At 32.5% G+C, this 14,547-nt stretch overlaps 1 protein-coding gene across 1 annotated transcript; it reads right to left on the bottom strand.

The window, feature by feature from the left end:
- Nucleotides 1–1,200: 1,200 nt before the first annotated feature.
- Nucleotides 1,201–7,078, bottom strand: LOC131594653 (glyceraldehyde-3-phosphate dehydrogenase GAPCP1, chloroplastic-like). Its single transcript, XM_058866837.1, has 14 exons — nucleotides 6,881–7,078; nucleotides 5,936–6,030; nucleotides 5,747–5,814; nucleotides 5,620–5,658; nucleotides 4,622–4,722; nucleotides 3,685–3,797; nucleotides 3,453–3,552; nucleotides 3,198–3,344; nucleotides 2,718–2,778; nucleotides 2,490–2,587; nucleotides 2,266–2,408; nucleotides 2,077–2,160; nucleotides 1,669–1,758; nucleotides 1,201–1,489 (listed from the first exon to the last, which is right to left on the bottom strand). Exons 1-14 carry the CDS (start codon nucleotides 6,944–6,946, stop codon nucleotides 1,435–1,437), a joined length of 1,260 nt encoding a protein of 419 aa, XP_058722820.1. The 5' UTR covers nucleotides 6,947–7,078; the 3' UTR covers nucleotides 1,201–1,434.
- Nucleotides 7,079–14,547: the final 7,469 nt, after the last annotated feature.

Raw genomic sequence — 14,547 nt, 5'->3', positions numbered from 1 at the left:
TAAAGATTTTTTAATTTTATTTTGTTGATGTTTGTTAATATTTAATTATTTGTTTGTAGGTAAATATTTTGAAGTTCTTCTAATTTTATTAGTGTTTATTTATTGTTGATTTTTTTGTAGGTACAAATTTTGAAGCATTATGAAATATATAGTTTAGGGAAAATTTGTTGATGAAGTTGGATTGTGAGAGATAGAGGATTAAAAAATGAAGTTGGAATGTGAAATATAGAGGATTAGAAGATGAATGTTAAAATATTTTTTTTTTAATTTATTTTTTATTCATTATTATAATTTTTTTTAATTTTATTTATGTTTGTTAATTATTGATGTTCTTCTATTTTTATTTATGTTTATTAATGTTTGATTATATTTCTTTAGATACAAATTTAGTATTACTAGACATATTTTAAATAAATATTTCGTTTAAGGAGTTGGATTGTGAAAAATGAAGGATTAAAATATTAATATTATAATATTATTTTATAATTATTTTTATAATTCAATATTATAATATGTGATTTTATTCTATTTTTATTCATGCTTGTTAATTCTTTATATTTTTTGTAGCGATTTTGAAATTATTTAGTGTTATTGATGTTTATTACTTTTAATTTATTGTTATATCATTTATTTTTTAGCTTTCTTTATTTTTACTTCTTACTTATATTTACTTTTTAGTTTATTTACTATTCTTTATTATGGTTTGTGTAATTTTTATTTATCATTGATTTTTAATTCTATTATTTACGTAATATGTTGATTTGTAAAAATAGATTAGTAAATAAGTTTTTCAAAATATTTTTACACTTTGCAATTTTTGTAATTATATTAAATTTTTTTTATTGAGTACAAACTATTATTATCTTTATTAAATAACACCATTAATATTAATACTTAAATATTTTTTAATAGTATTTTAATCAGGTTTGCCGTGCGATGCACGGATAGACGACTACTTACTCTAATCAAAACTACTAAAGTTACACAGTAACAAGTTGCACTGTGATTGCCTCGTTAAAACTTAGTCATTTGACTCTATCCATCACATATTAGCATGCTTATAAATAATTAGGACTGATGATTTTTATACTGGATTGTTCTTAAGTGGTGCTTTTCTGCATATAATAAACAGTCTGCGTTAATGAACTCATCTCACTCAAGCATCCTAAAAAGATATTAAAATTACACGATATCTGAATATGAATTCAAAACAGCTAACCAGGACAATGTCCTTTTTATTTTATTCTCAATGCATACGATGTGGTCATCTATTTCTTCCTCTGTTAGAGGGGTTCCAGATATGTCTGCAATCTTTTAAATATAAAAAATCAAAATCTGAGAACCTAAGCAGCTACAAATTTTTAACCTAACTCAAGAAAATATCTGAATTGCAACACCAACAAGACACTACTCAATAAGAGTCGCTATTGGTGTTTAATTGTGGGCTCCAACCAATGCCATGTGCCCTACAAGGTCCAATACTCGGTTGCTGCAATGGAAACAATTTTAAAAATGAGCAAAAAGTTCTGTTTGGAAAATTGCCCTATGTGAATGGCTTTAAATTGCAGTTGTGGGGAAAATGTGGGTGATGCAGTCGAAATTGTGACTTTAAAAATGTGTATAAACAAGCCTATGAAAAGTTTTAGCCATAATTACATATACACATACCTATAACCCCACTCGTTGTCATACCACGAGACCAGCTTCACAAAGGACTTGCTAAGCCCAATCCCAGCCTTAGCATCAAAGATACTCGACCTGATAATTTGAAATACATTTAGATTAAAACGCTTACTTGGCAAACAAACATATCCCAACACAACAGAAAAAACTGCAATTAATAGAATTATAGAAGTGCGAGATACATAACGTTTAGTTTTATGAAAAAATCAAAATCTGGTTTGAGCATCTCACTTTTCAACAAAAATAATATAAATCTAATTCATTTGTAAATGAAACTCAAAATATGCATAATACCAGATTTTGGCATGTATACTAGATAAAAGGCAGAAGAGCCTGTCCTCTTGAAGATGCTGATAGTGATATAAATTTGAAATACAGCAACATTTACTTTACCTTGAATCACCAACAAAGTCATTAGAGACAACATCCTCATCTGTGTATCCAAGAATTCCCTTCAATTGTCCCTCTGAAGCACGCCTTCATTTTTTTCAATAGCAAAGTAATAGAAAAAAAAATGATGGTTAGTACAAAACAACTCAACAGGAGAGAATATAAGCCGGAGCAGAAAAGCAAGAGACATACTTTATTGCTGCTTTAACATCTTCATAGGAAGCATTCTTTTGAAGCCGGCAGGTTAAGTCCACAACAGAAACATTAGGAGTAGGAACACGAAAGGCCATTCCAGTGAGTTTTCCATTTAGCTCAGGAAGAACTTTTCCAACAGCCTGGGATTTCACAAAATGCAAAACTAATTTAATAAACGTATATGGTTAGTATAGAAACTCCTAAGGACGTTCATCTCTTACCTTTGCAGCACCAGTTGAACTTGGAATTATATTTTGAGCTGCACCTCTTCCCCCTCTCCAATCCTTCATTGAAGGACCATCTACGGTCTTTTGTGTTGCTGAGAAAAGTAGACGATAGTTAGATATTAACAATGTCACTTGTGAGTATGAAAAGTTATGGTTTATCCAAAAGAGAAAAAGAAAAAGGAAAAAAAAACAGAAGCTTTAACTGGCAAATGTGCAACAGACCTGTTGTGGCATGCACAGTTGTCATCAAACCCTCAATGATACCAAACTCCTCGTGAACCACCTAATGAATAGTTTATATAAGAATTAGATGTATGCAAAATTCTTATATGGAAATAAGGAACAAATGAAGGGGTAGCATCAAGTTGACTAATTCTTGAGCTAAAGGCTTATGTTGATACAGAGAGATCAGAGCACTAATTCTATTAAGTTCACTTCTCTCAATGGTTTGATTTGTTTTTTAGTAGAGATATTACTAAAAAAACTTGATGATGAATCAATTGTGTATGAACTTCATGATCCTATTAGTTTTAATTTTAATACTTTACCACACTCCGCAAAAAAAAAAAAAAATTTAAAATAAACAATTCTTGGATATATCTTGGAAGAAAATAATTAAAGATCAATATGAACTGTGGGAAAGTTGAAGAACGGAGAAAAAGTTACAGTCAACAAAGTTGGCATTCCATAATATGATCAAACCTTGGCAAGAGGAGCAAGACAATTCGTTGTACAGCTTGCATTAGAAACAATGTCCATGTTGGGCTTGTATGTCTTCTCGTTCACTCCTACCACAAACATTGGTGCATCAGCAGATGGAGCTGATATTATAATTTTCTTGGCACCAGCCTATAGTGGAAAAAGACAAAGCTTATATTAAGATTTGAAGGTGGCAAGAGTAGAGCAAGGGAGGAGATAGAAAAAACACTAAATGCACGGGTAAGTGAATATAGCAACCTTCAAATGTGATGAAGCTTTCTCTAATGTTGTAAAAACTCCTGAAGACTCTATGACATAGTCAGCACCAAAATCACCCCAAGGGATCTCTGCAGGATCTCTGAGAACAGGAAAAAATGTATACATGTTTAACCAATTTTCTTATAGCTCTATAACCCTGCCAGAAATATTGTCAACCCGTAACATATACGTGTAAAATCAATTTCAATTATCAGGTCTCAACTAAAGATACCTGTTGCTCACAACTTTAACCTGCTTCCCATTAATTTCCAAAGTAGTGTCATCCAAAACCTTAATAGTTCCCTTGAATGGTCCATGAGTAGAATCATACTTGAACATGTAAGCCTGAAAGATCAAAGATAAAACAATAAAGCAAATGTATACACAAATATAACAAGAGTACCACAACAGAAACAATAAAATATAGAAAATAACAACCTAGTACACTACCATAACTGAATTAAAAAATAATATAAAGAAAATTAAGAAACAACAGATGAATTCTTTAAAAAAGTTGGAGATGAAGTGAACAACAATACACGCCTATTTATTTTCATGTTTTAGAATATATATATCCTCATGGCATGTATTGAGCTGAAATCTTAATGCAAAAAAATGGTTAACACCCAAGCTTTAACCACCCTAAAATTAAATAAATTAAAACTAAAAAAGGAATCATAGCACAGATAGATAATTGAATTTTTCTAAGGATTAGAGAAGGCTTCAGATGAAAAAATATATAATCTAAAGCATCAAGTTTAGTAAAAGTACAACACTAGAAAAGGTAAAAGGCATAAAACAGTATAGACTCAGCTGCAGAACATTCAAACTGAATCAGCATCAGCATAATATATACAAGACAACATGTTTCTACGGATTCCCAAATGGTTAAAGTTTATAGCAACATTGTTTGAACATAAATTTAAATCTAAAACAGTAACATGAGAATTCTGTTATAGGAGTGTGGAAAACTGGAAACATTGAAAAAAAAAAAACAAAAAGGTAATTGAGACATATGTATATATATTTACCATCATTACCACATGAATATATATATATATATAAACACACGCAAGTAGATATAGATTTAACAGTGTCTTTAATCAGTACGGCAACCAAACTTCTAGCATCTTATAAGCACAGCCGTTTATGTAATTGCATATGCATACCATATATTTAGCATCAATAAAAGGATCATTAATTGCAACAACATCAATATCATCCCGTGAAGTAGCTACACGTAACACCAACCTTCCAATTCTACCAAAACCTGCACATTGCATAAAAGATGTTTTTCTCAACACAAGCTGAAAGTTTCTAAGGATATATTTTCATGCTTTGTAACAAAATTTACACCTGTTACATAACTACATTTATGAATGGCACCCTTTGACAGTTATTCAATATTCGTGCACTGAATTGCATGTTCCTAAGATCAAATTAAAATATAACATGAAATATAAGTTGTCTTTTAGTCATAACCTATGTAGCACTGACACCTCTGAAAAAAGGCATGTCCGTGTCGGAGTCGGACACCTACACCCGACACTTGTGATTATGTTTAATTTATTTATTTTTTAACATAATTACCGGTGTCGCGGTGTAAGTGTCGGGGTCTTTTTTGGGGTTTCCGTGCTTCATAGGTCATACCTTAAAACCTGTTGGCACTTTTTAGAAAACTAAATACAATTAAAGATGTATTAAAAAAACTAATAAGAACCAAGCAAGTTTTATTAAGAGGACAAAACTTAAATAAAAAAGATTGTTTTACTGTTTTTATTTTTAAATGTTAAGAAAAACTTTCAAATAGAATTGTAACAAATAATCACTTTTACGGTCCCAGGAATATAAACAAAAAACTTAAGCAGGTCACAATTTTAAAAATCACAGCAGTTACCTTACAATAGTATGGCTAATCCAACAAGAGTACATATGAACTCCACGTCAAAAAACAACATCAGCTTTCAAGAGAAAATTTATCAATTCAAGATGTGTTTCAAAAGTAAAGTAACCATTACATCCTAAGACTTAAATGAAAACAGAGCATGCAATCATTCATGGTTTATAAGTGTTTGGCACAAAATTGAAAGTGTAACAAAATTCAATTCGGCGAATATATCCAACAATAAAGAAACCTATAAGAGAACTCTCATAACAAGAAAGTTACCATTAATTCCAACTCTTGTCTTCCCGGTGCTGCTTGATTCTAAACAGACAAGACCAACAACAGGTAAGAATCATGAAATTGCATGTAAATCACCCTAATTCAGACAAAATAATTGTATTATACTGACTTTGTACAGGGAGAGGGATTTCCGTTGCTGTAGCCCTGATAGGCTGAATGCACCGGGCATTGCAGTTCCTAAGCGTTTACAACAATACATCAGGAACAAAAATAATAAAATAACATATTATCAAAATAACAGAAACAGGCAATGGAGAGAAAAATAAGGGCACTCATTAAAAATTCTGGGTAACTCAACTGTAAAACTAATGAATCACATGGAAATGAAGTTCCAAATACGCTGCTTTGCAGCCTCGTAGATTTTGAATTAATACTTGAGGCATTGTGAAGCACCTGAATCATACATAAAGACACGTTAATAAGACTATGCATAAAATTCAAAAACTGTACCAGCCCTGAAATGATACTATGATATGAAAACTATGAGTAATCTATTAGATTGAAACTCTTTATAACAGTCAAGGATTCAACAGAAGAAAATTTTCGTCAGCATCTTTCAGATAATCTGGACGAACATCCAATCAAAATTGATTTTAAGAAAGTAAGCTTAATAACCTTCATTAGACTGCGTAACATACACTTCTTCCCTTTTAGTCTCCAAAAAATTATATTGTTTTTAATCCCCGAAACATAGGAAATAGTCTCTCCACAATACAAACTTCTTTTCCGATATTTTTTCTACCATGTAAGCTACATAGGTTCTAGATTAACATTACAATGATTAAAATAAAATCGATTTCATATCTAACACCTAAAATCAATATGATGCACGTATTATCCCAACCAATTCCAACCTGAATCACATATATCAATGTTTATGATATATTTGTAGGGACTAAAACTGGAAAATTACATATTGCAGGCTTAAAATTTTCTTTAAACCAAAAGAAAATTTTACAATGCTTTCTCCAGCTCTGTTTACTGAGTAACCAAACCAAACATAGATTTTCACTTCCTCAAACTAAACACAGATTATCACCAAATCCAAAAGTAAGTTTATAAAATGAATAAATTGAATCACAAGTATTGGTGCTACAGAGATCAAAAAAGGTGCTGTTATTCAGAGTAACCAAATCCAAAACTAAGCATAAATAACAATATAGAATGAACTGAAACTCAACATGTTTTTCATGAAAATGTAAATAACGAAGAAAACGTGAGAATCTGCGGTGCATTAAGATACCTGAGAGCGATTGGAGGAGTAATGTGAAGAAACGATCGCGGATCTGAGAAGAGAAGAAGCGGCCATTGGAGAAGCAAAACCCTAGAAAACGAAGACTGTGAGTTCTTTGATTTTTGCACCAACGGCGATGAAGAAAGAATAAGAATGAATATAATATAATAATGGAAACAATCTTTTCTCGCTTTTATGAATTTTTGTAATTTTTCTCAGCGGAGCTTTTTATGAAACATGACAAAATTTCGTTACTGTAGTAGTTGAGAAGGGTGGTGATCCTCTGCGGGTGACTCTACGCTTGTGACATTACTCCCTCCTTTTTACCATAAATGCGATTTTAACAAAAGAAAAAAATACCAATTAGGTATTTTTAAATAATTTCTTTAATTAAAATTATGTACACTATTCTTATGGTATTATATTCACTTTACAGATATGAGATTGAAAACACGTCAATAATTAATAAATTTATTTAGTAAAAGTGCATTGTTTTTTTATAAAGACAAAAAGAAATATGTATAGACAATGTAAGAAAATTATGTAAAATATTTTAATGATGAGACTGATATTTAATATTTAATGCGTTGATTCTCTAAATCTCTTCCACTTTTTAATACAAGAATCCTGACATAGAGAGTCTTATCTAGTTCTTTTAGAAGGCTTTTCATTTGTCACACCATAATAATCCTTATGGACAACTATTTTGAGTCGATCATAGGCCTAATGTGATGAAATTTCAATTATCATCCATAATAAATAAGTCAGCACGTGTGCAGTCTAAGATATGATTTTAATTACAATTCTTTTTACCATTCTTCATTTACTCATTGACTCGGGTGTTGGAGTGTTAATCTTGTAGGTATACCCTTGCACAATTACATTAGAGATCTAAACTACCACCGCATTAAGGATTTGCACCAATAATTTTAGCTCTTGAACGGAAAAATATCCAACCAAAAATCTATATTTATACAACCTCGTTTGAATCATGATACTTGGCTTTGATACGTCCTTAAAGAAAAATATGTGGATGTGGCTTGATTCATCGTAAATGAGACGTACACTATTGTACCTTCAACTCAAAATTCAAGGTCATGTTTGAAGAGACTATTATCCTTTTCTACACTAATTATATGGATGTGTAGTAGAGAAATTGTCATCATATCGTCACAAGTTCATATGTTTATCTCTTGATATATTTTTGGTAGTTATGTGGCTAAACTTTACAAAGTGTTGTGGAAGAAAAAATAGACATCTCAAGCCAATCTTTTTCAATCTTAATTAGAACCACCTACTTCACATGCATTGTTGGCCTTAACTATGCAAATTAAGATCCTCATTCAGGGCCATCTTTTCTAAATGATGCAATTGTTGACGCCCAACATATGGACTTTTGTTTCCATGCATTACTCTATGTATAAGTTTCCAATGTAGATTTAGGATCCCATATCTAGAGAGTATCCTATATGCACTCGCAACCTTACGAAGAGCATTTGACATGGCTTGCAAACATAACTTTTTGGTCGGGGAAACTAAACTTTGTTGCTATGGTGAACTCTATATAATCATCTGGTGTTAGTGATAATGATGGTTTACATTATGATGATGGCAGCGAAAGTAAATAAACTATGACATGGAAATATATAAAGAATGGAAGACGATGATTGAAATGGGATGGAAAGCTCATCTTTGACCGTGAAATTTTAAAAGTTTGCATTAATTTATTTCTTTTATTCTTGGTTATCTATTTACATATTAATGCTCGTATTTGACTTTTAAATATTTTATGTTTTGTTTGATAAATGGTGCATAGTCGTGTTTTGAGTTGTGAATATGTTTAAATGTAATCTTTACTATTGGATACACGAACTCGACTAATGTTATTTATATTAGACGATACAACTGACATGTTTCACATCCTTTAGTATACTAAAAGAAGTTAACCATTATGGTTAACCAATTACATCCAAGGATATATATAAATCATTTCATCATATGACCAACTTTCTGGAATCCACAAAGTCCTTAATGAACTTTACCCATGGCCTTAAAAGAATTTATTTTTCCTAAATACCTTGAGAGAGCACAATTAACCCTTATCTTTATAAGTTATCGCTTATCATCATGTTGTTTGTGTGCTCTTTTTACGGCAGGAAATGAGTCGAGTCGAACTCGCTTCAGCTCAGTTCGGCTCGACTCGTTAAGAATTGATTCAGCTCAAATATCGGTTCGAGTTTATCACGAATTTTTTCAGCTCAAACTCGACTCGGTAGAAGTTCACGAACAACTCAGTTCAACTCGTTAGGTTCAACTCGCTTGCTTCGCGAACTTAAAAGTCATTTTTTAAGTTTATTTTTTATATATATTTGACATTTTAAATTAATATTTTTTAAAATAAAAAATATGAAAATAAAATAAAAGTTATAAAATTGGAATTTATACAATGTTGATTTTATTTGTATAATTATTTTCAGAAATATTTTGCTCACTTAAGAATATAAAATATCAATTAAAATCGTTGGATTAAAAGAAAATATAGGGGTAAGATTTAAAGCAAATCAAGTTGACTCATGAACCTAACGAGTCGAACTATGTATAAATCAAGTTCAGCTCATTTAGTTAATGAACTTAATTTTTAGCTCATATTAAGCTCATTTGGTTCATGAAACTAGTTCAACGACTGTCGAACTGAGTTCTGAAATATTTTCGAGTTGGTTCAGTTCATTGTCAACCCTAGCTATTTTATTTAACTTGAAGTTGTTTGATATAGATAGGCCCTTCAAGTAATTGACTAACTAACTAGTTAGTCTGAGCGTCAATCAACCATGCATTCTTGTATGAGATATTCCTCGTGAATAAGGTTAAAATGTAAGACCATTGCATCTACACTACTACCGAAAACACATATGACGCGGTTGTGAAACACATATAATGACAATTATATGTATGTCGTTAGGTAACGTGTGATTGTAAGCATGATGTTTTCCACCACGGGCGTGTGACCATGGTGATAAATTAGGCAGCGTGTTATGTAATACAACGGCTATCTTAAACATCTGTTGTGATATATATATATATATATATATATATATATATATATATATATATATAGGTCATGGGTTCGAACTCAACAACAACAATTTAATTAGAATAAAATTAACCTTTCACTACGATTATCAAAGATAATTATTATGGTATGTATACATGAGTTTATTAAAAAATATGTGGATTGTTTATTTCTCTTTATCCATCACTAAACATATATAACCATATTAAAACTAATGTAAAAGATAATAATTTGATAAATTAAATTATTCTAGAAAAACAACTTTATCGAACTATTGTTTTCGAATTGCATGCATCTCGTAATTCATCGCTCGCTCTTTAACATATAGAACTTGGTTTGATGCCTCGAGTTCTTCAAAGCAACAATTTATTCTCTTAGTTTGTTTTGAAAAACATCAATATGTTGACTAATTCATCATCATCATTATTTTAATATATGATGATGATTATTATGATAATAGTGATGATGATGATGATGAATAGGAATTTCTTAACAAATTTGATTATTTGCAATATAAACTAAAGAGAATGAACTGTTGTTTTGAAGAATTTTGGGCATTGAACTAAGTTCTATATGTTAAAGAGTGAGAGATGAATTACAAGATGCATACAATTTGAAAAACATTGATTAGTCTAAGTTGGTTTTCAAATATAACTTAATTTTAAGATTATTATTTTATAAATCAATTTAAATGATTGCATGTTCAGTGACGGGTTAGTGAAACAAGTAATCTACATACATTATAATAAACTCAATTGAATATTCTTTCCATCTACATAAGAAATTAATGTTGTAAGATTCACAAAAATAAAACATTAATAAGTCACAAGAAGGTTTTTTCTTGTGACTTAGCAATGTTTTGTTTTTGTTTTGAGAAATATTTATCAACAATAACAACACACAGCAACAACAAAAACAACAACATATAACAACATTTATCAACAAAGCAACAACATACTACAAAGACATACAACAACATTTATCAACAAAACAACAACATACGATAACATATCAACTCATACAATGTTTCACGAACGTGCATTTTATTGAAAAGATTTATGGAAAATGAAGGCGGGGAAATGATCTACTTGTCTCAAAATGAAGTTAAAGTTAATCTACTTTGTGTTTCTATGAAGAAAAAATACAAGGCGGATGAAGTTTTGACAATAGCTTCATCCTTCTTGTATTTTTTCTCCATAGCAACCCAAACTATTTGTGAGCTACACTGATAATATGCATTTTCTTTAGTTAATTTCTTTCATTCACCTTCCATACATGTCAAAAAAATACCATGCCAAATGTAAATAAAGTTGGAAACTTAAACTCTTGAACCATATTTAGAAACATAAACTCTAGAAATAGATTTTGAAATATAAATAGCTTTCAAAAAATACCATGCCAAATGTAAACCATTTGTAATACCAAATGGAATGAATAGTTTGAGGAATGATGTACCTTGAAAGTTCTTCAATGGTAATGAAAATTAGAACCTATACAAAGAAAAATGGAAGAAAGTCTACGAAGAAGAAGATGAAGTAAGATAATGAATAAATAAGGTTGAACTTGATTACCTTTTAGTACGAAGAAGAAAAAGAATTATGATTTCAGCATGTGGAATATGCGAGAAGAAAAAGAGAGAATATTGGGGTTTTACTCTGAGAGAGAAGACGCATATTTCGTCAAGAAACGATAGTTAAATTCACTTATATATAGGTAAAATATATATTAGAATCGTGATGAAATGTAATGGCTTTTACAAACCGTGGTGATAGATATTTTAATTTTATAATATATATTTGTTGTGAAAAACGATACCAATAACAAAGTATAATAGGGAATTAGGGAAGAGAATAAGAACACAAGAATTGGTTATAACTGCTATTCTTTCACTTTCTCTTAAAACAAGATTACAAGTTTACAAGAATAACAAATAACCTCTCTCACCCTAAATTAGGATTTGCAGCTTAGCAATGATGAGAGACTAGTATGCTATTTATAATAAAACCTAACATACTAACTAATGGGCTTTTTCAGCAAGGCCCATTACACAAGCCAACTTAATAAACAAGCTAACTTAACAAATTAGGGTTTAAACACTAAAACCTAATTTAACATGCTAACAACCCTAGCATCTTCGACATCTGCATGCTAGACCCATCTTCGACTACAGCATGCACACTTCGACACCAGCATGTGAACAATCCTTCGACTTCATGCTTAACTCTGTCGAACTGTCGAACCAATAAGCTACCCTTCGACAATACTAGAGTTCGATCCAATATCTCACAAATCTCCACCTTGGACCTAACTCTACAACGTCAAGGAATAGACTAGCTTTCTTCATGCAGCTTTATCAACTGCATACAGTGGAAAAACTTGCAACTCGGCAATGTCTTGGTGATCATATCAGCAGCATTGTCTTCAGTCGAAACCTTCAGCACTTGGACTTCTCCACGCTCGATTACTCCTCTGACGAAATGCAGCCTCACATCAATGTGCTTAGTTCGCTCATGATAGGCTGAATTCTTCGACAGATGTATTGCACTTTGACTATCACATTTAACAGTGATACCTCGACCTTGAAGTTTCAGCTCCTTTGCAAAACCTTCAAGCCACAATGCTTCTTTCACAGCTTCAGTTAGGGCAATATACTCCGCTTCAGTGGTTGATAGAGCAACAACCTTCTGAAGTGTTGCTTTCCAACTAATTGCAGTGCCAAACATAGTGAAAACATATCCAGAAATAGATTTTCTGGAATCCATACAACCTGCATAATCAGAGTCGACATATCCTTCTATTACTGCTTTACTATCTTCACCCAAGGCTCCACCATAAATTAGGACTCTATTCAAAGACCCATTTATGTACCTTAAAATCCACTTCAATGCTTGCCAATGAGCCTTTCCAGGATTCGCCATGTACCTGCTTACAAGACTTACTGCGTATGCTATGTCGGGTCTAGTACAAACCATAACATACATCAAAGAACCAACTATATTAGCATACGGAATGCTATTCATATAGGCTCTTTCGACATCAGTACTGGGACACTGATCAATACTCAGCTTGAATTGAGGGTTTGTTGGAGTCACAACTGGCTTCGAATTCGACATACCAAACTTTTCAAGAATCTTCCGTAGATATGCCTCTTGAGATAGACATAACTTCGACTTCTTTCTATCTCTTCGAATGTCAATTCCAAGAATCCTGGAAGCTGCTCCCAGATCCTTCATATCGAACTCCTTATTGAGTTCAGCCTTCACCCTCATCACATCTTCAACATTGTTGCTTGCTATGAGAATATCATCCACATAAAGCAACAAAATAACAAATGAATTACCAGGTCGAAATCTGAAGTAAACGCAGTGGTCGAACTGACTTCTAATGAAACTTATGCGTGCCATGAACTTGTCGAATCTCCTATTCCACTGTCGAGGAGATTGTTTCAGCCCATACAAAGATCTCTTTAACTTGCACACATAATCTTCCTTCCCTTTTTCGACATACCCTTCAGGTTGCCTCATCAGGATCGTTTCATCTAGATCACCATACAAGAACGCAGTCTTCACATCCATCTGTTCCAGTTCAAGATCGAACTGTGCCACCATGGCAAGCAACATTCGAATGGACCTATGCTTCACAACAGGAGAAAACACATCATTGAAGTCGACACCTTCTTTCTGAGTGAAACCCCTTGCAACTAACCTTGCCTTGTATCTTTTCGACGTCACTCCTTCAATTCCTTCCTTAACTTTGAAAATCCATTTACAGCTGACTAACCTTGCCCCAACAGGTTTCTTGATCAGTTCCCAAGTATGATTATCATGAAGAGATTTCATCTCATCATCCATGGCCTTCAGCCATTCAGTCTTATTTCGACTCCTCATAACTTCCTTATAGTCTCTAGGTTCTTCGTCTAGAACCTCACTTGCAGAGATTAAGGCATAAGCTATAAGATCTGCATATCCAAGTCTCTGAGGTGGCTTGATGACTCTTCTCGACCTATCTCTCGACAATAGGTAGTCATCGTCAGTTTCCTCAACTTCAGCATCTTCTGCTTCTTCTTCGACTTCATCTGGGATATGCAATTCAGCATCAACATGCTCCACCTCAACAGGAATCTCTACCTGTTCCAGCTCTTCGTCAGATGTTTCTGTACTTCGACCAACATCATCAGTTTTCTTAAAAGCCATTTCAGCTTCATTGAAAACTACATCTCGACTGGTGATACACCTCCTGTGACCTGGCTCTAGGCACCATAGCCTATAAGCTTTGACTCCTTCAGGGTATCCCATGAACATGCATTTCAGAGCTCTAGGTTCGACCTTGTCTTGCCTAATGTGAGCATAGGCTACGCAGCCAAATACTCTCAGTTTGTCGAGATCTGGTGGATGTCCCGACCAAACTTCTTCAGGTGTCTTCATATCTAACGCTGTCGAAGGACATCTGTTTATCAGATATGTTGCTGTCGAAACAGCCTCAGCCCAGAACACCTTTGTTAACCCCGCACTAGTCAACATGCATCTGACTCTCTCCAAAATAGTTCGATTAAACCTTTCAGCCAAACCATTTTGCTGTGGAGTACCTGCAGTAGTTCTATGCCTTG

The sequence above is a fragment of the Vicia villosa genome, linkage group LG4, assembly GCF_029867415.1.
Source record: "Vicia villosa cultivar HV-30 ecotype Madison, WI linkage group LG4, Vvil1.0, whole genome shotgun sequence".
In the NCBI taxonomy this organism is placed as follows: domain Eukaryota; kingdom Viridiplantae; phylum Streptophyta; class Magnoliopsida; order Fabales; family Fabaceae; genus Vicia; species Vicia villosa.
The sequence above is the reverse complement of the archived record's forward strand: the minus strand, read 5'-3'. Positions and strand labels throughout refer to the sequence as shown.

Bases quoted from the DNA above. Each gene is read 5' to 3' on its own strand.
- LOC131594653 (XM_058866837.1), bottom strand. From the start codon at position 6,946: ATGGCCGCTTCTTCTCTTCTCAGATCCGCGATCGTTTCTTCACATTAC. The intron at 3,553-3,684 runs GTATCTTTAGTT...TCCTGTTCTCAG, and splicing joins GTTAAAGTTGTGAGCAACAG to AGATCCTGCAGAGATCCCTT. The intron at 1,759-2,076 runs GTAAAGTAAATG...TCAAATTATCAG, and splicing joins GACTTTGTTGGTGATTCAAG to GTCGAGTATCTTTGATGCTA.